At 44.1% G+C, this 25,393-nt stretch overlaps 1 protein-coding gene across 1 annotated transcript; it reads left to right on the top strand.

Moving 5' to 3' along the window:
* Positions 1-208: 208 nt before the first annotated feature.
* PXDC1 (PX domain containing 1) lies at positions 209-24,739 on the top strand. The gene is made up of 5 exons (XM_021534910.4): positions 209-737; positions 13,644-13,735; positions 14,022-14,139; positions 16,859-16,970; positions 23,097-24,739. The coding sequence occupies exons 1-5, from the start codon at positions 482-484 to the stop codon at positions 23,212-23,214; spliced, it is 696 nt and encodes a 231-aa protein (XP_021390585.1). The 5' UTR covers positions 209-481; the 3' UTR covers positions 23,215-24,739.
* Positions 24,740-25,393: the final 654 nt, after the last annotated feature.

Here is a 25,393-nt window from a genome sequence, read left to right as displayed (position 1 = left end):
AGAAAAAAAATTCCTCGTCATGTCTGCGGTGTCTTCGAAAACGTCCCGAGAAGGAAGAGGAGGATGCCGCCCCGCGGGGACCGCAGGGCTGGGCGCTGGCTGCGGGGCGGGGGCGTCTCCGCGCCTTTGGACGGGAGGGGCTCTGCCTGCCTGCGGAGCCGAGAAGAAGGGGCCGAGCCACCCTGCTCCCCGCCCCGGAGGGGGTGAGAGCCGCCCTGCTCGGCGGGGCAGGGTGCCCGGGCCGTCCCCTCGCTGCGGCCGCTGTCTGTGCGGCACTAGCCAGCCTCCTCCAGCGCCGGGAGGCGACACAGCCCCGGCGGGCAGGGCCAGGCCGGGGGGGGCCGTGCGGCGGGTGGCACCCCCCTTCTCTCTTCCTCCTCCTCCTTCCTCCTCCTCCTCCTCCTGTTAACTTGGCCACGGCGGCGCGGGGCGGTGCGCTTCGCCCTGCGCCGGCGGCGGGGGATGTGCGGGCGGCGGCGGGATGGCTTCGGCCGTGTTTGAGGGCACCTCACTGGTGAACATGTACGTGCGGGGCTGCTGGGTGAACGGCATCCGGCGGCTCATCATCAGCCGGCGGGGCGACGAGGAGGAGTTCTACGAGATCCGCACCGAGTGGTCGGACCGCAACATCCTCTACCTGCACCGCAGCTACTCCGACCTCGGCCGCCTCTTCAAGCGTCTCCTCGATTCCTTCCCCGAGGACCGGCCCGAGCTGTCCCGCTCTCCCTTGCTCCAAGGTTTGAGCAGTCTCCGCGGCTCTGGCGCTCTCTACTCGGCGGGCGGGGGGCTTCGGCCGCCGCTTCCCCGGGGGTGGCGGTGGCCGGGGCGGACGGGCGGGTCAGCGGTCCCTCTCGGCGGAAGGAACGGGGCGAGGAGCTGGAACCGCTGAGAACCGGACGGGGCGGGGGGGCAGAAAAACTGCGGGGGCGTTTTGCGGTCGGAAACTCCTCCCGGGATGTTGATTTGTGTTTCTCCTTTTTTTTTTTTTTTCTCCTTTTTTGTTTCTTTCTTTTTCTTTTTTGTTTCTTTCTTTTTTTTTTTTTTTTTTTTTTTTTTTTACTATACATTTGTAACCGAGGGCTCCACGCAGAAAGGTGACCCCAGTATCGCTGCTGCTGTCTCCAGCTGCGCGGTTCCAAGCTAGGCTGGGCTGGGGGAACAGAGCCCGTTGGCGCTGCCCCTCTCCGGTGCCTCCGGGCTCCCCGGGAAGGGCTGGGGGGTGGTTGGCAAGAAAAAGGGTGTAGCTGAAAAATCTCCGCACTGTGGTATGTTATTTGCCACAAGGAGAGGGCAAAAAAAAAAAGGACTGCGGCGCTTGCCAAGGGACGGAGCAACTCTGGGAGCTGGCATAATTCCTCGCATAACTTCTGTGAAAACGGGAATTGCAGCAGCGGTTAGTAAAGACGTCTGTTCTCTTCCAGTTTCTGAAGTGGATTAACGAAACTCGAGGGATGTTGTCCAAGCTCAGGCCTTGCTGTGCAGAAGCAGGATGTACCCTAGATGTCTTGCGGGTCGGGTTTAGTTTAATTGTTGGGGTATTTTGTAGATAGAGTAACGTGTTCTACTCTGACGTATTTCAAGTGTGCAGAGTGGTGAGGAGCATCCAGTCATCTGAAAATGGGTGTATGCCTAGCACTTCCAGTCTCCCCACTTGTTTGAGTTACAACATAAATTGATTGACCAGGAACGGGGAAAAGCTGATATTCTGTGCATGATTTTCTCTGTGAGAGGATGGAAGACTTTTCCCTAGCTTTCATTTAGCCTCCCATCTTGCTAGTGAGACCCCTCGCAGAGGATCTGCGTTTTGCTGTTCTCTGAACTGAGTCTCCACCGCTCGTAGAGGTGTAAACCCACCGGACTTCATTCCCGGGCCGTCTCTGTGTGACAGCGAGCCAGTGGCGATCTCTCCCTGCATCCCCAGGGATGCTGTCTGACAGGTGTTTGTAGTGACACGCGTCTTTTTCCATGGTCCTGCCAGATCCCTAACCTCCGGTGGTAGGCTTGGTTTGGGTTTTTTTATATGCCTCACCTTAAAACGCTCGTACCTTCCCCCGTCCAAGCTTCCTGGTGTGGCGGGAGCGGCAGCCCTCTCCCCGGCCTGTCCGCTGGCTCGGGGCTTTCCCGTCCCCGCTGGCGGAGGTGGCAGCTCGGCCCCGCCGGCCCCGGGCGCTCGGCAGCCACTCGCGGGCCCCGAGTGCCCTCTGCAGTCGGCGGGGACGGGCGCAGGGCGGCCGCAGCCCCGCAGCCCCTGCCCGCTGCGGGCTGCGAGTGGGAGATGTTCGCAGGGCTGGGTGCCGGAGGGGGGCTGTCTCCTCCCGCTTGGGTGCAGGCTGGGAATGGGGCTGTGCCTGCGAAGCCAGACCCCTCCTCTCAGTCCTGGTGTGTATCGGCACGAACGGTGCTCATGAGTTTCTCTTGCTGACCAGGGATATAAAGTACCGCAAAAGTTTGTTAGGCACCGCGTGTGTCCTACCCAAAGAACTGCGGGTGTGATTTTTACTAGTGCTGAGTGGCAGCAAATGCTCAGTAACGTGGCCTTCAAGTGTATGTGGCGCCTGGGCCATGGCTTCTGAGGATGCTGGGTAGATTTGGAGCGAGCCTGCCTGTGGCCTGCAGGACACAGCACCTACCAGAGTCACTGTGATTAAAAATTGGCGTCCCAGGGTGCCAGTAGTCCTTCTTGTGGCTTTATGGGGCTCTGAGGAGTGGCTTGGCAGCTGGACTGGGGTGTGTGCTGTGTCTGGCTGCAAATGGACTCTATCCTTGGCCTGCCGCCCCTCCCAGTGCTGGTTACTCACAGGAGCTGTGGCTTATCCTAAAAGCCCTTCCCATTCCTCAGTGCCTCTCTCAAGCAAGCATGGTTCCTCTCCTGTCTCAAGGCCTGACAGAGCTTTTGCAAAGTATTCAACTCTTTTCACTTCTCTCTGAAGCATTATTTGTGCGGTTTGAGCCAGATGGGATTATAGTCCCTTGCACTGGCTTTACTTGACAGATCCCAGGTAGAAGGCATTCATGCCTGAATAGCTGGGAATGATTAACCATCCTCAGCCTGTGTTGCTCAATCTCTGCCTAAAGCCTAGAGCCAGCAACCTTGACTTACCTTTATCTCAGGAACACTGACTTCAGTAGAATGGGGAATGAGCAAAGCATCACTTCAGGATTTGAAGAATCGAAATCTAATATAAGTAGATTATGATCTGTTTAGCTTGTTGAAGGGGTGGGGGTTAACTTTGCAACAGAGGCAGAATAAAAATCAGGAGTAGTTTCTAAGCAATTACAGCGTGCGTCACAATTTCAGCAATTCTCTGTTTAAAATTATGCTGCTCCTACTCTAAAGAAAATTACTTTGCAGAGTATGCTTCTCTGCCTAAAGAACACTTCATCATACCAACATTTTAAATTGGCTGGCTACAGCCTCTAATAACTTGACAAAGTTGAAAATAAAAATCGCATTTAACTAAGTGACAGTGATGCAAAGCTTTGCATGTAAAAAGAGATTGCATGGGGCATGTCCAGTCTTTACAAAATTAATGGGGTAAGCATGGTTTCTTAATGCCGTGTTTGAAAGATGTCCTGCTGTGTACAGTGAAGCTCAATGTACTTAACCTAACAAAAACACCTGACAAAAGCCCATTCTTGTGTGAGTTAGCACCTAGTCATATACATTTCTGTGTATTTATGTGTATATATATATATAAATATATATGCACAAATGTATTTGCATATGTAAATGTTTGTGTGTGTGTGTGTGTGTTTATCTTGGGCTTCCTGAAATAAGGTGAACATCAGCTGTGCCTTTTATCTGGAGGAAGTGATAAAGTGTTGCAACCAAATTTGCATTGCATTGAAGGACTCCAAAGTCCCTACAGATTTGCCTAAGGAGCATTAAAAGGACTAGCATTATCCTACAGCTCAGTCAAGCTGCAGTGTGTTACATTTAAGGGATATGACTGAGTGGAAGCTTGAGCTATTTGATGTTATTAACTTTTTAAACGAAGGTTGTGGTTATTTTAAAAACGTCAGCAATTTTAGAAAGAGTTGGTTGTTACCTTTATTGCTGGCTTCAGCAGACAGTTCATGCTGTGCAGGAGTGTGCTCCTTTTCTTGCTCAGCATGAGGAAACCATTCTCTCCATTCCTTTCTTGACCCCTCATCCTCTCAGACTGACTTCCACAATGCTCTCCCCTTCCTTATTTGTTGGAGCTGCTGAGTGCTTTGAGATTGCAGAAGAGAGGGTGAGAGGTGTAGTTGTCTGCAGTGGCTGTTCATCTTACCTTTTCTTAGATATGAGAGATGGGGAAGTCCCAGAGGGGAGTAGGGCATTGCCACAGTTTTGTTTTGTCTTTGGTAACTAGTAAGAACACGTGTCAGAATGCACTCTCTGCATCTGGAGTGTACAGTGATGCTAAAGGCCAAGGATGTTCAGCAACACAAGGCATTTCACTAGGAAGATTAGATGAGTGCATACCTGCAGGGTGACTAAGTATGATTCACTGTGATGTTACCAATAACTTGCTAGTATTTTGTCTTTGAAAACTGCCTGTCCCTTGCTCTAAGCCAATGTACAAAAGAGTATCACAGGAAAACATGGGTTTGTTCACTCCTGCAATGATCACAGCCTAATGTTACTAAACTGTCTGTTTCTCTATGCAAAGTCTGCTTTTGCATTTAATCAGTCTTCTTGAGAAAGGCACAGCTACGGACTTAGAAGCTGACTTAAAATTGATGGAAATAGAAATAGTTGCCACAGACCAAACAGACACCAAAACTGAGGTATACATCTGGAAAAAGACTCTTTCTTTCCCCACCCCACCCCCCCTTTCCTATTTTCTCTAAATACCATTTGTGAGGAGGTCTCATCTAAAGTTTATCCTTGAACTTGAGTCAGCTTCAATGCAGTCAGCAGTCACACACCTCCTTCACCTCTGACTTCAGTTCAGGCAGAATCAACCCCCTAAGGAAGCCAAAAGAGCTCATTAGCAGCCTTTCAAAACTGGGATTTGTTTTGCCTTTGGAGTGGCAGGGTGGTTTCTGGCAATCCTCTGCATTTGTTTTTTGCCTTTGTTATCAGAACAGAGGCTCAGATGCTCTTCCAATGTAACTGTTCATATTGTACATACCTGTAGTGCCCGGTCCTGCTTTGATAACTCTGAGCTGCCAAATCAGAAACCCTCTGACAGATTTATTTTATTACTAGAGGGGCCTCTCTTCCTAAAGTTCTCATTTTCCTCCTTTCCATGCTTCCTCTGTCTCATTCTGCTTTGTTGTGGTCTTTTTTCGCCTTTTTCTTCTTTCTGTTATTTCCTCTCTGCTCCTTTTGTTTGCCTCCAGGTTTCCCTCACTGGTGTGCTACCATCCATGGATATTTACGGCTCTGCAGAACTTCTCTGTTCCCTTCCACCTTGCAGGTGCTCAACCTCTGTCCATCCATAGAAGTTTTCTAGTGGTGGTGGAGGTTTCCTATAGAAACCTTGCACCTTTATTTTGCCTCGTAGAGTAGAAGCAGTCACTTCACCTGCAGCAGACCTGAGCAGTCCCTCACAGACCTCAGACTAGGCTGAGCTCTAGCTCCAAGCCTTGTGCCTGCCTCTGGGGTGGCATCCTCCTGCAGGAAGCAGGTGATCAGCTGTTTTCCATGTCCAGTGGCTGTGCAGTGGGAAGCTCCTCCAGGGCTGCCATGGGTGGGATGTGCACAGCACAGAGGGCAGTTCCCAAAGAGCCAGCCCAGGAACATTGTTTGCTTGCAAACGCCGTGCTCATTACTTAGTTTTCTATATCCTGCATTATAACGTTTTTGTTGTTGTTGTTTATGAGACCATCTGGGAGTGTGATTTATGAGAAGAGGGAGCTCTACAGAGGCAGCATAGTGGTTTCCACAGACAGCAGCTGTTTCTCGGTGCTGTGACAATACAGATAAACACACTGCATCTATTGTGCGCTTTTCATTGTTGACATTGTCAACAGTTCATTAGTGGAGCTTGCTCAGAGCTTCTCTCTGGCAGACAAAAGATGCAGCTCTTGGTTATCAGGCTCTAGCAGAACTGTATAACCAAAATTAAGTTTGTGGCTTCTGGGTTTGTTTTTTTATCAGCTGTTTTTCATGGTTCATTTGTAATAATGGAGATAAATGGAGCTGACCGTGTTGTTATAAAGCCAGACACAAGTTGCCTTTTTGTGGTAAACCAAGGCAATGTGTCAGGGAAATTTTTGGTGGAAAGGAATGGAAATGAGGTGTGGTTTTCATGACAGCTCTCACCTGATAAGAAATCAGCACTAAAAATGGTTGTAGGAGCTTGCATTTTTCATCAGGTTTTGACTGCTTTCTTCACTCTTATCTCATGCTTCTTTGACATCTTTTTCTTTCTTGTGGCTCATCAGGCATCAAGACAGGGAACTCTGTGGGGAAAGCCTGTCTGCTGTGTTCTGCCACCAAAACATGCCTTCTCCATTCCAGAGATCCTGGGAGATCCCATAACTAATATTACAACGTGTGGAGAACCCATCATCTTGAGGGTCTGGTTTTCTCAGCTTTTTACTTGCCTCAAGTTACTTATGCCTTTCTTTGTATGGGTATTTGAGTGTGCCAGGGTCATGGTCACTTTTGCTTTGAGGGATTTCAGTCAGACAGTTGTTTGGGCAGGACTTCTCCCCATCCTGCATATGCTTCATATGAACTCCAAAAGAAGAAAGGTGTAGGCAGGGTTTCGAAAGCTCTCTCTCTTTCTGATCAAACAGATTTATCTCAGTATCTTCAATATGTTTGCTACTACCTAGTGAAACTTCTGAAAATATGGAGTGACTCGCACACATTTTGTGTACTGATACCTCTTAAAAAATTTTAGTCCTCATCATCAAGCTTAAGAAGGGCAATACAATGTGATAAATGTCAAAAGTCCATCTTCCTACACCCACCCCTCTCTTCAGCTCTGCTGTGTCCTTTTAGTTGCTCCCTCAGTAATGCCACCAAGAGGGATCTTGTCAGTGATATTGCATCGATAGCAAATCCTTTGAAAAGGCTGTAGTGACTCCTGTGACATGACATGGATGAACTCCCCCACAAGGGGAAGGGGCAAGTTTGTCTGCCCCAAAAGAGAGGGGCTGAAGAATTAGGCAAGAGGCATCAAAGAAGAGTTGCTAGAGGCGCCAGACTTAAGTCAGACCAGTGCTGTAGCTAGCTCTAGGATCCTGTCCCTGGTGATGTGAACCAGATGCTGCAGAAGACAGCATAAATAACAGGCAGAGAACAAAAAAATGACAGCCCTGGTCTCTAGTAATTGAAGATCTGACATCCCTGATTGCCTGTAATTATCTGCCCTTCTCTGGATCTTATCAAGTCTTTGGACTTAAGGGATCCCTGTGGTGTTATTTCTGCAGTTATTGAAGAAAAGTTGTGTGAAACAAGCTTTCCCATCTGCTGGGGTTTTTTTCATTTCCTGCCTTTGCATACCCCTGAGTATTCCTTTGCCCTTCTAGCAAATCTTTTATCCTTCCGTCCTTATCAGAGAGAAGGCAGCTGTTAATGGGAGCTGGTTTGGCCTTTTCAGAATCCATCCTGAAGTGGCTAATGCCACCAGGTGGCAAGGTTGAAGGAACAGTGAGGAGGTATCCTACCTGGGCAGCTGCCAGGAGGAGCAAGGTATGGTGGCCATGAAGCAGAGGAACAATGATAGCTGAAATGGTATTGAGAAGACCCAGTTAAGCAGAGGGAGGAAGTAGGAAGCAGTGCAAAGGAACAAAACAGCAGAAAAAATGGGGCTTATTTGTCTGTTATTTTTCAGCCCTGATCCATGTACCAGCTGAGTAGCTTCAGTTTCTGCATGTTTCAGTGAAATATTTGTCTGTGGATCTGTTTAGAAGTCAACTAGATATGGTCCCTAACAGCCTGATCTGACTTTGAACCAGGCCCTTCTTTGGATGAACTAAATTGGACTCTTTAATTTAACATTATTCTCTAATGACTAGGACCTTCCTTCTATTGCTCCATCTACATCCTGGATTGTCCATGTGCATAGAACATATCTGAGGGCAAGGAGTTATGAGGGAAAAGGATAAAAAAGTTTTAGCACTGCAGTGGTAATTAATGCTTTAGCTGGGGTAAAGAGGCACATCTGCCTTTGAAGTCTGGTCAGGAGAGACAGCAAAGTAGCAGTGTCCCATGCAAGGCAGCTTATATGTCTTCCCTAAAGATTTGAAATCCCTAACTGCTGCTTGGGATCTTGTGCAAAGAGAGAAGGATGGACTCATGATTTAAGTCTATAAGCCTCAAATCTTCCTTGCAGTGTGGATTAGCAGAACACAGTAGGATTTCTTTCTGGATTTATTTGTTACTCATTTTTTTCCCTTTGAGACCGACTCTGCAGTCTCTCTGTAGGAAATGGAGAGAGAATTAGATGAGATGGGTTCAATGCAACTTTAATCTTCATATGCATGCTGAAACACACAGCATTTAGGACTATTGACATTCCATCTTGCACATACCTTCAGCAAGTACACCTTGGCTTCTGCTCTTGCTCAGCTTCCTGTATGTATAGAACTGATTTTGAGAAAATAGGGTATTTCTTGGACATTCTTTGCTCCTGTCCTGAACACAAACATGAGGTGAAGTCCTTCATATTGGAGAGATGGGGTTTGCCTGCAGTTTGGTATCATGTATACATAGTGACCTATAGATCTGCAGAAAAACAGACTTCTGTGTGTCATCATGGACATGACATTACAGATACATACTTGACTTGGGCAGGAACTTACTCTTCCTTGGAAGGCACTAGAGGATTTTTGAGACAATACAGGACTGCTCTGTGATTTCATTATGAGCCATGAAGCACATGCTACAATTCCTGTCCTGCTTGCTGTGGTAGAAACATAGGATGCATTATCTGTGGTTTTCAGAGTGCCATGAGTTGCAGATTTGGTGGCTCACACAGCAGTAATAGGACAGCCCTACCAAGGCTTGTGTGTTTACACCAGGAGTTGGCTCTCTGTTCGCTCTCCTTTGCTGCTGAGCTCGTTTCCTGCCTGTGAGCAGCTCTGGGCCCCTCTCCCACGCTGTGAGCCAGCGTGCCAGGTACACAGCTGCTGGCCTGCTCTCCCAGCCTCCTGCAGCTGCCCCGGCACCAGGGACCCAGGGCAGGAAGAGCTGCAGGCTTCTAGTGCTGCTTGTGCCATGCTATTCCAGACACATGTTGCTCTGCGCAGAGCTGTTACCTCCGCTTGGTCTCAAACTGAAAGCAAATCCTTTTCAGTCTTAAGGGCTCTGTCCCAGGCTCTTGGTCTGGAAGGGGACAGAGAAACTGTCAAAAGGTTTGAATGAGGTCACTGACTATGTAATAAAAAATAAAGCAATCTCCCAGGCACAGGTGAGTGCCACACTAGGTTAGGCAGTTTCATCCCTCCTGTCGCCCAGCCTGTTGGCACCCCTGTGTGCAGGGTGAAGGAATCTTAGAAGTTTCTGGTATTTGGAAGCAGGGTTTGTGGCAAAAAAAAGGAGCCGGTGGGACTCCAGTTTACCTCAAACGATATAAACATAGGTGTTTATAGCATTTAAATCACTTGAAATAAGAGCTAATTGTCCAAGTACAGTATAGGTAACAAGACAGAGAGCAAAGTTTTCCTGGGAGGAGTTTGTGCATGTTTTCCATTAGCAGTCCAGACAAGGGCCAGAGCATGAGAACAGCCTTTCACCATGACCTCACTAACAAATTTCCCAGCTCTGAGTTCAGCCCTGTTGCATGACTGAACAAGTGAAGAAAGTACAACTGGTTCCAGGATACTGGCTGCTTTACTGGTATCTTGTTTTTATTTTATAGCAAATACAGTAAGGGTTCTTGGGTAGTAAAAGCCCCAGATGGAAATACAGGCTAGACATGTATTTATGGCCCATGGGCAGAGACAACAGCCTCAGGACGTGTTGTAGCTGCTGTATGGATGCTTAATATGTGGCATGGGGGTCCCACATGCTTCAGATGCATCCACATTTTGGTGCATTTGTGTCAGGGTTAATGAATGGTGGGGGTGCTGGGCTCTGTCTGCAGTGTCAGCTGGCATGTCTGTGTGTCTGTTTGTTCAGGCGTTTCCAGCGTCTGAAGATCCTTCATCAGTCTCTGGTTTTCTTTTTTTCACTTTCTTTCTGCCTCAACAAATCTTCCAAATAGGAGAAAGAAGACAGGCATAGGAGAAACCCCCACAAAGTGAAGAATAAGCCTGGAAACCTGGGTGCAGTTCTGTGACCCTTCTTTACACAAATTCTGACTCCTGCTCAAACTTAATATAGTGCCTGGGTGAGGAAGGAGCTTGGATGGGACATCCTCGCCTGCAGTCTCTTGCTTATTCTGTGGAGTCTGGGATTTCCTGAGTTGAAGCCTTTGACAGGAGTGGTTTGAGGTATTCCCTGCTGCTCACCTAATTGTGCTGGCAAAACAGAAGCAGCTCTGTGTTGTGGTGTGGGAGAGGAAGTGAGGTGCAGGGGAGGGTGAGAGCACCTTAAGCCAGTGTTGACACCAGAGACTTTACCTTGTGACACTCCAGTGTTCCTCCTGCACGTAGGTGCTGGGGTTGATGACAGCAACCAGAGAGTGCTGAAAGGGATGGAAAGGAAGGACCAGAACCTCCACTCCTTCTGGCTGCTTGGGCAGGTAGTGCCTTGCTCTGGTTAGCATGGCTGTGGGGTTGGGAGCAGTCTCTCAGATTATGGGATCATGGTCTATGACTAACTGAAAACCACAAGAGCATCTGCTAACTTTTAAAAACAGAGACTTGTAGAATTAGGATAAATAAGGGTCTTACAAACTTTATGGCAATTGCAGAAGAAATTACAGGTTTAAATATAAGTGTATAAGGCCAGTCAAGTGGTTTCTGTTTGTTTGCAGATGTATGAAAAGAAAGGCTTTAGCCTGGCCAAATTGAACTCCCTGTATAGGGAATTCATTTAAGGTCAGCAGTGTTACACCCCAAATCTGCACATCTGCAATCATTGAGCACATATATAGGAAGCTGTCCAGGCAGATGTATCACCCTCCTTCCTATGCTGTCTGCTTTTTGGTTTTGATATTACTGAAAGCTTCAGGAAGAAACAGTTTTTACAGTGTCAGATGTTACAAGTTTTCTGTGCCAGTTTCCAGGTTGGAGTGTGGGTTTGCATGGCTGGTGTCTTTCGAAGAGATAATATACCAGGGCTGGAAATTCCTTGTGAATGCAAGAAGCTGTAAAACCTCCCACGGGGTGATCTGTGACAGTGCAACAGGCTGACAGCCTTGTCTGACTTCTTGGAGAAGCATAAAAAGACCATGTGGAGCTGCAGATGCTTTCCCTGATTACTAATGAGAGAAATCCTGACCGCTTGGCTGGTTTTCCTCATAGGATGAATGCTCAGGGTTGTTGCCGAGGTGGTTTTGGATTTTCTTTTTCTTTTTCTTTTTCTTTTTCTTTTTCTTTTTCTTTTTCTTTTTCTTTTTCTTTTTCTTTTTCTTTTTCTTTTCTCCCCCTTCCAGTCTGAATATCTCCATTTGTTTGAAAGTATCCTTCTTCCTGGTAAAATACTAGTTCCAACAGTGCATGCTTATCTGGGAAAGGCTCTGAGATCAAGGGCAGATTTGAGAGGCAGCAGCTGAGTGCTGAATCCCTGGTGGGTCGGCAATGAGGTGGGAGCCACAGCTGGGCAGTCTCTGCTCTGATTGTATCAGTGTTCATGCAGAGTGGATCAAGACTGGCAGGAGAAGTGGAGGCACCCCATGGCAGCTAGCACCAGGGTGGCTGGCTCTGTTTTCTCTGATGTGGGCTGCAGCAGGGCCAGCAGCGTGTTTCTAGCATCATGGATGGGTGTCTGAGCTGTGGGACCATTGGCAGCTTTTTCTTTCTTTTAGGGAAGATGACAGCCCATTCATTGAAAAATTTGAACTTGATCCAAATGTGAGATGGGAACATGTTGGTGGAGGGGCAAAGCAGATCCACCCAGGCCTGCACCCTGTAGTTAGGACAATGGAGGGTGCTGGTCTGCAATTCAGGTCTGTAATGCCAAGCACAGCCCAGCTAGTATGCAATCTGTGGGCCCATACAGATGAGTTTATTCACAGCCTTTCAGAGAATTTCCAGGCAAAGCTACCTGACTGTAGTGTACCCCAGCTAAAGCAAGACACACAGCACCTCCCTTATATGGCTGCTGGTGTGCATTGCCCTGCTGTCAGGAGAGGGGCGAGTTGTACTGGGGTGAGGTGATAGCCATGCTGGAAAAACAGGCAAAATGAAGGACTGTTGGGCAAGAGGAAGGCTTATACAAGCAGGGCACTTTTGTGGGACAACTGTCAAGTAAACCCGGTTGCTTTGGAGACAATCTCTGTTTTATTTAGAGCTGTAACTGGAGGAGAGCTGACAGCTTCCAAGTCACACTTTTGTCTGGAAAGTTTCTGTGGGATTGTATCTCATTGGTAGCAAATAACAAGGACTGGTGCAGTCTGGAGCTGTTTTGGATGCTGTTCCCACACTCTGCATGTTTGACGGCTCTATGTTTGTCTTGTGAATAGGAAGATGCAGATACACTTAATTTAACACAATGTAGTATATTGAAGTGCTATCTCACAAACTGCTTTGCAGATTTTTAATTTTGATGGTTCTGATTTATTGTGTCTTTTCCTGTTCCAGCTTTTTGTTTGGGTTTTGTTTGTTTGTTTGTTTATTGTGGCTTCTTATATTTAATAATTTCTCTTAGGTATTTCATTTTCATGGGTGTGTCCTGCTCATTGGAAAAGATGCACAAATGTAGAGGTTAAATGATTATTTTATTAGAAAAAGTAGGTTGCAAATATCAGCAATAAAAGGCCCACTAGAGGGATGTGGGATTTTGGGATTTACTTCTCCTCATATGCGCTGTACATGCATCTAACCTGTGCTGTATTTCCTTCAGTCTGCTGGAGGAGGGGAAAGTTAGAGATGTCCTGCAGGTTATACATACGAAATATGGTATTAGTGTTTTGAGATCACCATACCAAGCAATTCAATATTGCATTGTAATGTATCTTTCTGGATATTGGGCAGTGAAATTTCAGTCTTAATCCCTTCTGCAGCACTATAATAATTCAGTGACTGAATAGATAAAAAAAAAAACCTAACAGTTGTCTTGCACTTGAAAAACATGATACTGACAAATTTTCCTTGGACGACTCAGTGGGGCTTACAGTCAGAGAAATACAAAACTGCACTCAAAGCCTTTTGTTTAGCTTGTGTTTACTTTCCCCCCTCTTATCTGTAGGATGTGTCTTGGTTTTCTTGGGTTTTCTTTTGCTTTTTATTTACAGAAAAAAAAGGATGAATAATTCTTCTTGGAAGCAGAAAGTGAGCTGTTTAACTATCACTGCTGGGAATGCTGTGTAGTGAAACTGGGGGTGAAGGAGTAGGTGGTTCTACTTCTGCTTGTCTTGCAATTCCTACATATGGTCATAAACAGCTGAGTTTGTGTCAGGCTTGCAACTCTGCTTGTAAACTACACCCACCTCAGTTTGGGGTGCACATTGTATCATCAGCTGGTTTAAAATACATTTCTGGAAGGCATATTTGAGGTTGTTCCACATCTTCCTGAGGGGCTGCTTCTGGCTGCTAAAATGTGCATAGGTGTGCTTTTGTTTACGTTTATGATCTGTTGACTTTGTTTCTAGGGCTCATCACAATAAAAGAAGCCCATGATATAGAAGCCAGACTTAATGAAGTGGAAAAGCTTCTGAAGACTATTATAAACATGCCCTGGAAGGTAAGTAAGCCAAGTTCTAATTTAGCCCAGCTTGACTCCTCCTTCATGGTGACATGCACTCTCATGCAGATTAGAATGTGATGGGCTTTGCCAAACTCTGAAAGGAGCAGCAATTTATTGAGTAACTTGGAGAAATGCTGAGTGCCAAAACTGTGTAATGATGCCTCCAAGCTGTCACTTGTAATAAGTCTTTCTGTCATACTATGAAGGGGTGGAAATAGAGAAGAGGGACAAAGCAAACTACTGGTTAAAAATGGGTTTCTGTTTTTATTTCTCTCTTTTTAAGTATTCAAGGTCTGAAGTTGTCCTCACGTTCTTTGAGAGATCTCCTTTGGACCAAGTTCTAAAAAATGACAATGTCCATAAAATTCAGCCAAGCTTTCAAAGTCCAGTTAAAATATCAGGTAAGAATTGTTAACTACCTGCAGTTTACACAAGAATTGAAGAATGAAAATTACTTCATTTGCTGTTTCCATTATTATTTCTGCATCAACAATTCAAAATGGTAGTTCTCAATAGTGCTTTGTGATATGGAACACATAATTTTCCTTGATATACTGTGCAAGGTAAATTCAGGCAATAAAGTAGCAGGTGAAATGGGAGGCTGACAAATGCAAAGCAGTGAATGTGAGTAAAATCCAGTCCTTACTGCATGTCATCACATATGATAGTGCTGTTAGCACTTAGGAGATTTTGAGGCTTTTTATACAGTTCTTTCAAAGGGTAATCTTGGTTCCAAGCAATGGGCAATATCAGCAGTGAAAATATTAGGTATTATTAGGAAAGGAGAAGGAAACAGGAGAGGAGCATAGCCCTCTCTTAAGTACAATATCCACAATTTTGTTTTTTTCATCTCAGGTTATTACAGAATTTAAAATTATACAAAAAAACTGTGAGGATTCAAGTTGTTGAACAGCATCTCTAAGAAAGGGGTTAATTAAAGAAGGAGACCTTCACCTGTGAGCAGAGATGGCAGACTGGTATGATGGAAGTCTACAAAGCTGTGAATACAAGGAGGTCAATGACCCTGTACTTCTTATGAAACAAGAGCTATAGGTTATCCAATATCATTGACGGACAACAGGCTTTAAACAAACGAAAGAAAGGTTATAATGTTATTTTGTTTCCATACAAAGCATAGTTAAGGAGTGGAACTCACTGTCATAGGATATGGTGGAACTGAAAGCCAAAGTGACTTCAAAAGGGAATGAGACATGGAAGTGGAGGAAAAGTACATTGAAACCTGTCACAGGTGGAGACACAGAAAGTTCTGAACCACAGATTGCTAGTGGGCAAAGTGGAGAGCCTATCCCTGCCTATTCTTTTAGCCTTTCCCTTCTTCATCTGCTACTGACTGTTGTCAAAAGGTCTGTGAGCTTCTGGTGTGCCCGGTTTTGTATTTCTATACTGAAACACTTTATTTAAACCTAGTGCCGACTCCTGATTTTGTGTCACCAGAAGAGCTTATTTACAATTAATTGAAGTGAAATACTACATAGTCTCTAAGGTTTATAATGTGGCAAGGAACTGGTATAAATTTTCTTTGGTACTAACAAAACTATCTCAGCTGAATAATAGCATGTTTTAATTCTAGATTATTGTTGGTAGTGACAAGTCATACGTAACTAACTAATTCTCCTACCTATGCAGCTATGCAGAAGCATCTTGTAATTAATTTCATCATTCAAGTGATTGCTGCCATTAATGCTTAGAACATAGCTGGAAATTTGATGTTAATTGATATTTGCCTCATCTGGGTGTTGCACAATAAAATGGTTCATTGTCTGGCAGTGCTGTCAGTAGATGGCAGTAAATGATAATGGGTAAAACAGTTCATGCAGCAGTGAAATGCTGTAACTCTTAGGTCAAGTCAAGGACACTAGGAAAATATTGACATTTCTGTTACTTATAGTGCAGCTTTCTACCTGGCTTGCAGTCTTGGAAAAGCAGGCAAAAATGTTTTGTGTTCTCTGAAAAAACAGTCTCCCGCATGGTCCTGCTCAGAGTGGTAGGTGATGGAGAAGAGAGAAAGTGGCTGCCATCTAAGATAAAAGCTGAATTTGAATTTATGGTGTAAATCTTATTTTACAATCATACAATGCTGGCTCAAGATGAGTCATGTGAAATGTGATTCTGCTGGGGTTCAGTATTTTCACAACCCCCAAATGTATTCTGCTGAAGTGAGCTGCAGTAGAATAGGGAATGAAAGTCAAAGATGAGCCTCAACAAAAATATGGAACTGAGTATTGGCTTTACCTTAGTGCAGGAGCATGTAATGTTAAAAAAAAAATACTTCCTCTCTCATGCCTCATTTCCTGTTCATTGCTTGAACTGTATATATAGATGAAATATGTTGGTGTGCTTTCTGCCTACCATATTTTGTACCACAGACTAGTTTATTTTTTGTTGTGCTGATAACGCAAGTCTATAACACAGGGTCATAGTGTCTTAAGGCAGATCAAGAGTTATCCTACTTAAGTCAGTGCTGGTTTTTTTTGAAAAGTGCATTTATTTTGTGTTGGTCCTAGCTTCATCTAAAATTGTGTGACCGAAAGGAATCCTTGTGACTTGCCTAGTTTGATTTTTGATAGAGCACAGATATGGATTAACTTCTCATTCGCATTAAATACTGCTTTTTAGTTATCAATTCTCCCCATGGTAGTAAGTCAGTGGAATTAGGTGTAAGTTTTAGATATTCTGTATTAGAGGCTTCTAGCACAGAAACAAATAAGCAGTATCAAGGGCAGTGTAAAACATGCACACAAGTTTTTACACAACTTAGAGTTGGTGGTTGAATTAGCTTGTAAGGTCACTTTTCCATTTTTATGTCTTTTTTGTTTTTTGCCTAAGCCTAGGAATGTCTAAGAAAAATACAATTATGATTTGGCAGTGGTAGTTGCTTCAGATGCTTTGTGTCATGAATTGGTTAAGTGAATAGAATTGCTTGAGCACAGTCAGTTTGCAGATGTATGAAGCTGTGAAACCAACTCTTCATTCCTGCTTTCCTGTGCAGATTTTCAATGTCATGGACACATCTCAGTTCATAGCCATGACAATTACATCTGATACACAGTTGTTTTCCAGCTTTTTTTTTAAATCTTGTTTTCTTTCTTCTCCCAACAGAAATAATGCGATCAAATGGATTCTGTTTAGCCAACACTGAAACAATAGTCATTGACCACAGTATACCTAATGGAAAAGAGAAGCACCTGGATGTAGATTCAGCAGAACATTTGTAAGTGGAGTTTGAGCAAGAGAAATGCTGTCACCTTCACTGTAGCTTTCCAACTCCCCTAGCAAAATGTTATTGTCTGTCTAAGAGCAAGACTGGTACAGCTGTCATCCTGACTGGGTAAAGGTTACTGGGCCTGATTGCTAGCACTTCACAGCAATTTCCTGTTAAAGTGGATAAAATGGGAGAATGATTGACCGCATAGTGATCAATCCTCTGTATAGGAAAAAAGAACTGAGGTTACCGAAGGGGTGCTGCAAAGGGAGAACAGAATTATTTCTTTCTCTCATGACTGTGGTTAGAGCTGGTTTGAGCCCAAACTTGGAAACTCAACCAGCCTAACAAACGGCATATCCTGTTGCAAAGGATAGTAGAATGCTTGGGAAGCAAAATACTGCCCTCAGAGGGGAACACGTCCTGAAAGTAATTGAACAAAGGTCAACAGCTGCTTAGCTGGGACTTGTTGTAGCATGTGTATATCCTTAGGGAAAAGGCAAGTTAGACTGATTTGATTGGAAAATTCTGCTTCCTAATGCATATAGGTATTCTGGGGTCAGAAACTTGTAACCAGAAGGGCTTCTATGGCCATAAATTAGAGCACAAGGAGTTCCATCTCAACACAAGGAAGACCTTCTGTATGTTGAGGATGGCAGAGCACTGGAACAGGCTGCCTAGGGAGGTCATGGAGTCTCCCTCTCTGGAGGAATTCCGAACCCACCTAGACATGTTCCTGTGTCACGTGCCCTGGCTGAGTGACCCTGTCTTGTCAGAAGGTTGGAGTGAATGACCTCCAGAGGTCCATTCCAACCCCAACCATTCTGTGATTCATGTGGGTCTTAAGTCAGTGAATGTATTCACAGATGGATATCGATGGAAATATGCTTCTACAGATTTCTGTCATATCAGGTGATTGATATTTCAATGAACCACAGGTAGTGAATTATTCTAGTATTTCAGATGAGAACCTTTTTCATTTGACCAGTCAAATGAAGGAAAGAGAATACTAAAAGACTTATGGAGCCTTTATCTTTGAATGCAGTGATCTGTCTTGTCAAATTTGAAATGCCACTCTGTAACAAGGTTTAGAGCTTGGCAACATTTTGTCAGGGGCTGGAGAGTATGTCTGGCTCGAGTCTAATTTCTTGAAGTCTTTTCATTAACTTATCTCTTAGTGTTTTGAACCCTGACCTTGCTAACAGCATTTAAGCTTATAAGCTTGTAATAATGAGGCTTAAATGGCACACTAGAGGTAATTCTGTAAGGCCAATACCTGGAAATTAAAATTGCTGTAGTTCACAGTGGATCACTCTTTGTACTGAGAGTGACGCATTATAGGAGAAAATTACCAAAGAAAGCCTTTTCCTGCCTTACTTTGATTTTTTTTTTAATATGAAGAAAATATTTATACCTAGTATGGATTTTAAAAATGTTCTCCAGCCCAAGCAAAACTTACCAGCCTGGGATAAGAAACTACAATTATCTAAGTGTCATCCCATTGAAGTCAGAGACTGTTAAGATCAGAAAATACTAATGTGATAAAAACTGAATGATAGGTATGGTTTCCCATAAACTGGTGGAAGAAGTGCATCAAGGGTAAAACCCTGACTTTGTGCAGCCTAACTTAGTTTAACTTTCCAAAGGATGTGAAGAGTCAAAAAGTTAATAAATTTTGAATGTGTGTTTTATATGGTGCCCTAAATTTTCCAATCCTGCAGCTGTATTTTACAGTCAAGACATAATAGCCAGGAGATAGTGGAACCAGTGTAGCAAAGCTGTTTTTTAAAAATTGAACCTTTTTCAAAAGCAGAGATTTTCTATACTGTTGGTTTAAATGTATGTTTTTGTCCCAGAAAGGAAACTTTAATATTTTTCAAATCCTATGCTGCTCTCTTTCAGTTTCAGTAAAATTGGATTTATGGTGTGTTCTACCCTGAAATCAGAGTTAATTCCTTGCGGACTTGATATCCTCAGATGGGAATTTTTTTTCCTTTTAGCTGCATTAAACTCTTTATGACTTCTGGGTTTTGGCTGCTGATGGACTTGAAAGAGACATTTTGCAGAGCAAACCTGTATTTTTTAGGTAGAAGTGCTTGAAATTTCAGCTCATTCCCTATACTGGTTAGCTGTGTAGCCTGTGGAGCTACCTGCCCAGTGATCCATCAGCTGGAAAGTCTCATACTTGTTGGTAAAGAAACCACAGCACTTTTCAAAGTTGCAGTTGCTTACTCTGTTGTTCTGAAGTAGGTCTTTCCTGCTTCCTTCATTTTCTCTCTGATTTTAGTTGGCAGTACACCATATTGTTGCAAACTGTGGTGAAGCCAGTGTGCTCAGCATCCATGTGGCAGAACTGGTCCTTTTGTGTGTGGTTCTTGGAGTGTAGTCTGAAGTCCTTTTGAAAGAAAAAGATGGTAAATAAATGCATTTGAGCTCATGATTTGGTTTTGTTACAGAGGTAGCTTTCTCTGCAAAGACTGTTAGCACTTCTGTCTTCCAGGCCAGCAGCAGAGACTGTGGCATTGGATAAGCTGCCTTTTTGGCAAATACATTCCAGTACCTGAAGGAGGCCTGCAAGAGAGATGTAGAGCATCTGCATGTATTTACATGGGTGCATATGATAGGATAAGGGGAGTGGCCTTAAGCTGGAGGAGAGTAGGTTTAGATTAGTTATTAAGAAGAAAATATTTAGATAAGGGTTGTGAGATACTGACACAAGTTCCTCAGGTTGTGTATTCCCCATCCCTGGAGGCATTGAGAATCAGGCTGGATGGGGGTCTGAGTAAACTGACCTAGTGGAAGGTATCCCCACCCATGGCAGGAGGGATGGAACTAGATGATCTTTGAGGTCCCTTCCAAAACAAACCATTCTATGATTCTGTGATATGTACGTCTTTTAAATACTTCCAGTGGTGGTGATTCAACCACTTCCCTGGGCAGCTTGTTCCAATGTTTGATAACCCTTTCAGTCAAGAAATTTTTTCTAATATCTAATCTAAACTTTCCCCAGTAGAACTCAAGGCCCTTTTTGTTGCCCTGTCACTTGTTACCTGGAGCAGAGTCCAACCCTGCACCTGGCTACTCTCCTTTCAGGCAGTTGTAGAGAGCAGTGAGGTCTCCCCTGAGCCTCCTCTTCTCCAGGCTAAACAGCCCTAGTCCCCTTAGTCAATTCTCATCAGATTTGTGCTGCAGATCTTTCACCAGCTCTGTTGCCCCTCTCTGGATGTGCTCCAGCACCTCAAAGTCCCTCTTGCTGTGAGAGGCCCAGTGCTGGACACAGGATTCAAGGTGCTCCTTCAGCAGTGCTGGGTACAGGGGGACAATCCCTGGTCCCAGTGGTCACTATTTCTGGTGCAAGCCAGGATCCATTGGCCTTCTTGGCCACTTGGGCACATTCTGGTTCCTGTTCAGCTGCTGGTGACCAGCACCTCCAGGTCATTTTTTGCCAGGCAGTTTTACAGCCACTCTACCCTAAACCCGTAGCTCTGCATGGGGTCACTTGTTGTGGTGAAAGTGCAGGACTCAGCATTTGGTCTTGTTGGAGCTCAGACAATTGGCTTCAGCTGATCAATCCAGCCTGTCCAGATCCCTCTGGGAGAACCTTCCTATCCTCCGGCACATTGGCATTCCCACTCAGCTTGGTATCATCTGCAAACTGGCAGAGGGTGCACTTGATCCCCATGTTCAGGCCATTGATCAAGATACTCAACAGGGCTGTCCCCTGACTGAGCCCAGAAAAACACTGCTTGTGAAAGGCTACCAAATAGATTTAACTCCATTCACCATCCCTCACTCTTAGCGCCCAGCCACCAGTTTTTTACCTAGCAAGTCTGTCCAAACCATAAGCTTCTATTTTGTTTCCTCTTCTTCCTGGTGAATCTGAGTAGCAAATCTAATGCATTAACAGAGGTTAAAATGGTAAACAATTTTGTCTTACAACACAAGAGGTAGGCTCTTGCAAAAGACAGTGTGTCTGTCAAGGTACTTAGAGAAAAAAAATTAAGGGCAGCAGTTTGGGCATTTAGGAATCTGAAGGTCCATAGTAGAGTTGCAGAATTTATTTTGAGAGAAAAACCTATTGGTTACAGCTTAAAAGCATTTTGACTGTTGGTGTTGTATGCAGCTTCTGACTCTATTAAACAGTCCTGGTTTATTGAGTTTGGTTTTGTGTGAGCACTCTGGAGTGGTGCTTTACAGACTGCTGTGCACACACTTCATTTTTGGTGGTGAGAAAAGCCTTCTGCTTAACCACAGCATCTGACTTCCACTGCTGTGCACCTCAGTTTCTGCTTGTAGCTACCTATCAGTGAGGCTGGACAACCACAAAATCTGTGGGACCTTTCCGATGTAAAAATGTAGCTTTATGCTGATAAGAGAAAGAGAGCAGAATCTGAATAACCTCCTTGACTCCTCTTCCACTTCCTTCACTCTATCTGCCCCACTGGTATTTCATAATCTGTTGTTTCTGGATCACTTGCAGTCCATAAGACAGCACAGCGTAATCTGTAAAGTATTTTCAAGATACCAAGTCAACTCCCTTGTGCACACATTCCCACACACGCAGGCAAGTAAACAGCCTGGAGGGACTAGAGGAATGAGGGTGATAAACATTCCAAGTTCAGTCTCATTGCTGTTTCATTTAAAGTGAAGAGCAAAGCCACAGTACCGCGGGAGAAAATCCATTAGTTTCCGCTCAAAAAAAAATCCATTAGTTTCTCTATTTTGGCTCTCATAGTTAAAAAATATATGAGAAGAAGCAGGAAGGAGTATGGAAAAAACCAGAACTGTGGCCATACATTGCAGGATGTATAGACCAGGCCATCCAGTAACCTATGATACTTCTAAATAAAGTTTTGGGAAGAGATGGAGTGGGAGACTTACCTGTTTGTTTACCCTACCACTCTTCTTCAGGTCTTCTGAAATACTCAACTCTTAGGTCACCCTCTAGGGTGTGGTTAGAGGGATGTCCACAGTTTCACTTATCTGAAGAGTCTAATTATGTTCATGTGTAGATGAGATGCAGTTTTAAATATTAATTATTCTAAAGCTCATCTGTTTATCTGCCATTCAGAGAGCTGCAGTAGGCTGATAAAGGTGTTAGAGACACATGCTAAAATGAGGGCTAGGTTAGAATTTCTTTTTCCATCTTGTGTAATTTTTCAGTTTCTACTTCCTTTTATTTCTCACTCTGTCATAGTGAATGAAATTTCTTTCAAAATATTAAAGACAAGAGTTTGAGAAAAAGAAACTTAACAGTTTTTCATGCCCCTTTTTAGAACTGAGGGATTCTAAAACTGAAATTTAATCCTTGGCCTGCAGTTACTGTCTTTGTCTGCTAGGCTATCTAGGAAGAAGATAATGTTTCTTGCCACAGAAATTCAGGCCTTCCTGGAATGGGAATATGTGTAACTGAGAGAAGTGTAGGTTTTTAACAGCTTGATGCCTTCTGCTTGAGAGTTGGTATGAGACAGTAGGTAATTCTTGCAAAAGTGCAGGTTATGAAACAGGTGTTGGGAAGTGGGGAGGAAAATACCAAAACAAGTGAAACTAAATTTGGGAATCTTTTTATATTTGTAGATTCTTTGATTGTCAAAATCTAAACCTCGTACCATGGAAAGGACAGCTAGACTCTCAAATAAGGACACTGTAGTCATTTTTTCCTACCTATGTTAGACACTTGGTCTCTTACAAAAGCCTAATCCAGAGAAGGTGCCTGTGAAGGGAAAGTCTGCGAGTCCAAATTCAGATGTAAAACAAAGGCAGTTTCTTTTTTCACTTTTGTGTGAGAACTGAGGCATCATGTGTTGTTCACATATGCTGTGGGAACAAAATAGAAGGATGTGGACTTCAACTGCACGATTCACCCTTCCTTCCTTCCCGCCTGCCTGCCTGCCTTCCTCCCTCCCTCCCTTGTAGCTTTGAAAGTCAGGGGTGACAAGATAACTTACTTTCATGCGTCATGGGTCTCACTGGCCCATAGTTTAGTCATAAACACATGAGTATAGGAGATGAAGGAGATGTGAATGAAATCAGCTCCAAGTGCTTCTCCCACTCCCTTAGTATCTTTTTTCCAATTCCTTTAATTTTCTAAATTACTTAATGCCTTTTGGTATTTTTTTTTTCATCTCTCCTTAGGTTTGAAAGTGTTAGTGACTTTGCCTCAGAGCTGGAAGACAGTGATGATCCAACAGCTTATGTCACCAATTTGACATACTACCACCTGGTCCCATTTGAGACTGACATTCTGGACTGAGGCTGCTCAGGGGTGCAGTCAGCCAGCATCCAGCCAACCTCTTTGTCCATAGGTTCTGCTATCTCTGGCATTGCATCTCTGTGAATAAGGTTGTGCAGACAAGATCAACAGCAGGGAAGCTTCAGCAAGAGCACCACAAAGCTGGTTTTATAAGTGTGTTGTGTGTTATGGAGGCATCTTGTGAGGAGATATCTGCTTTGCTGCTGACAACAAACTCAGTTTCTGTGAAAGCAAGGCAGCAGAGGCTTCCTGGGGATCAAGGAAATCTCTGCTATGTCTGTGGGAATTGCCACCGTGACGCAGCTGTCCGAAACTTGTGCTGAAGCAGGCACAAGTCACCCGTGCTCCTTGTGGTGCAAGTTGAGTTCCCCTTTTAGGATACCACCATAAACTTCCTCGGATGGTGTGACCACACTTTTTATGCTTTGTAAGCAAGAAGACAAGCAAACCAGCTGAATTTTGTCAGTTCCCTCTGCAATTGCTTAATGGAGGTCTCGTGGGTCGCTTTTTTGCTCAGCTACCGGATGATTGGTGCCTTACACGAGATGTCAGAAATACCATTGAGTGCCTCCAGGAAACAGAGCACACGAGCTGACAGCTTTACTTCTTTTAATCATGGGCTTTTGTATAATTGCTGAAAGGGCGACTGCTCTTTCCTGGAATAGTAAAGCAGACAGCAACTGGCACTGCGATGAGCTGTGCATGATGCTTGGGTACCCAGATGATTTTGGAAGTCTGGAAAGCTGACGGGAAAGCTGAGCTGCTCCACTAAGAAGGGTCAAGGCCAAGGCAGGCACTTTGATAATATTTTTTCTTTTCATGTGGACCAGCATATGTGAATGGTGCTTACAGATGTTTACATCAGAGAGATAATTCCCTATGCATATTTCTTCCCAGAGGATGGGAAGGAAGACACTGATATTTATGTTATGTTTGGACTGAAAAAGAATAAGCTGCAGTGTGCCTACAGTGGTAGGAAAAACAATCTCTCCACTGCCACCCTGTCTCAAGGAATTTGTCCAGCTTTCTGAGATCTGCCTGGAGGGGTCAAGTTCAGGCCTCCTTGTTATGTAATGCCATGGATTTCAGCAGAAATAGGACAGTGGGAGCAAGAGTGGGATTGTACCCTGCAGCTCTTGACTGTTGAGTAGTGCAATGTTAATGTCTCCTCGGGGTCTGTCCTTTGCAGAACACCCTGAATTCCCAGCTCTCACTGTGAGTGCTCAACACTCACCAGCATGACCTTTCATTGAGCTTTTTGCCATCTGTTTGCAAATATTATTTTGAAGGGACTGAAATGGAAAGAAATGCATTTTTGGATGTGTTTCTTGGACAAGAGGCTTGCTTGGTCCTGAAGAAGCCGAAACAACTCCCTTCTGCAGACTTTTCATTTCTATCTGTAGAATAACAGTCAAACAGAATGTTAATGTAAATAATAAATTATTGAGAATCCTAATTCTTTTACACAGTATGTTTCTAAAATATATTTTAATGAAATAAAATAAAATGTAACTCACCTTCAGTATACTTTTGCAGCTTCAAACAGTGCCTTCTTTTTTTTTTTTTCTTTTTGGTCTTGTTTTGAGTATACTTTCCCAGACATGTCACATCCTCTTTCTTTTCTCCATAGTTTTTGAAACATACAATTTCTGTGCTCCATGTGTTATTTATACTGTAGACATGATGCGTATCCACATGAAACCTCTCCCTAGTTGTTGATTTTAGGTCTAGGTGTATGTGGTGAATTCCACTCAGCTTAGTGGAAGATTTCTGTGTTTTCACTATCATCAGTGAAATCAAATTTGGCCATTATTGTTTAAGATGAAGAAGATTCTTATAAGGTAAATTTCTATAGTAGAAGGGTATATGTTATCACTCACTCAAAGACTTTCTGAGTAGCCTCTTGAATTAAAATTGGGAAGATTTTTTTTGTTTGTTTTACTCTCATTAGTTTTAATTCTTCTGCTAGTGTTCTTAGTTAACCATGATGAAGTAGAAATAGCATCTGGTAGACATCTGGATATTGGAATATTTTATTTCAATAACAGACCTTGCTGTTAGCCTACCACATTATTTTGGGTAATTCTACTTCATCTCCCTATCACTGAGTATATCCTTGACTGATATTTTGGAAAGCAGCGTCATTGGCTTTTGATGCAATGTTGTCCCCTAACTCATT

The sequence above is a fragment of the Lonchura striata genome, chromosome 2 (genome assembly GCF_050655825.1).
Source record: "Lonchura striata isolate lonStrDom1 chromosome 2, ASM5065582v1, whole genome shotgun sequence".
NCBI classification, from domain to species: Eukaryota; Metazoa; Chordata; class Aves; order Passeriformes; family Estrildidae; genus Lonchura; species Lonchura striata.
The sequence above is the reverse complement of the archived record's forward strand: the minus strand, read 5'-3'. Positions and strand labels throughout refer to the sequence as shown.

Excerpts from the sequence above, each read along its gene's own strand:
- PXDC1 (XM_021534910.4), top strand. The coding sequence starts at position 482 with ATGGCTTCGGCCGTGTTTGAGGGCACCTCACTGGTGAACATGTACGTG. Across the intron at positions 738-13,643 it reads CCGCTCTCCCTTGCTCCAAG|GGCTCATCACAATAAAAGAA; the intron begins GTTTGAGCAGTC and ends CTTTGTTTCTAG. Across the intron at positions 16,971-23,096 it reads GTAGATTCAGCAGAACATTT|GTTTGAAAGTGTTAGTGACT; the intron begins GTAAGTGGAGTT and ends ATCTCTCCTTAG.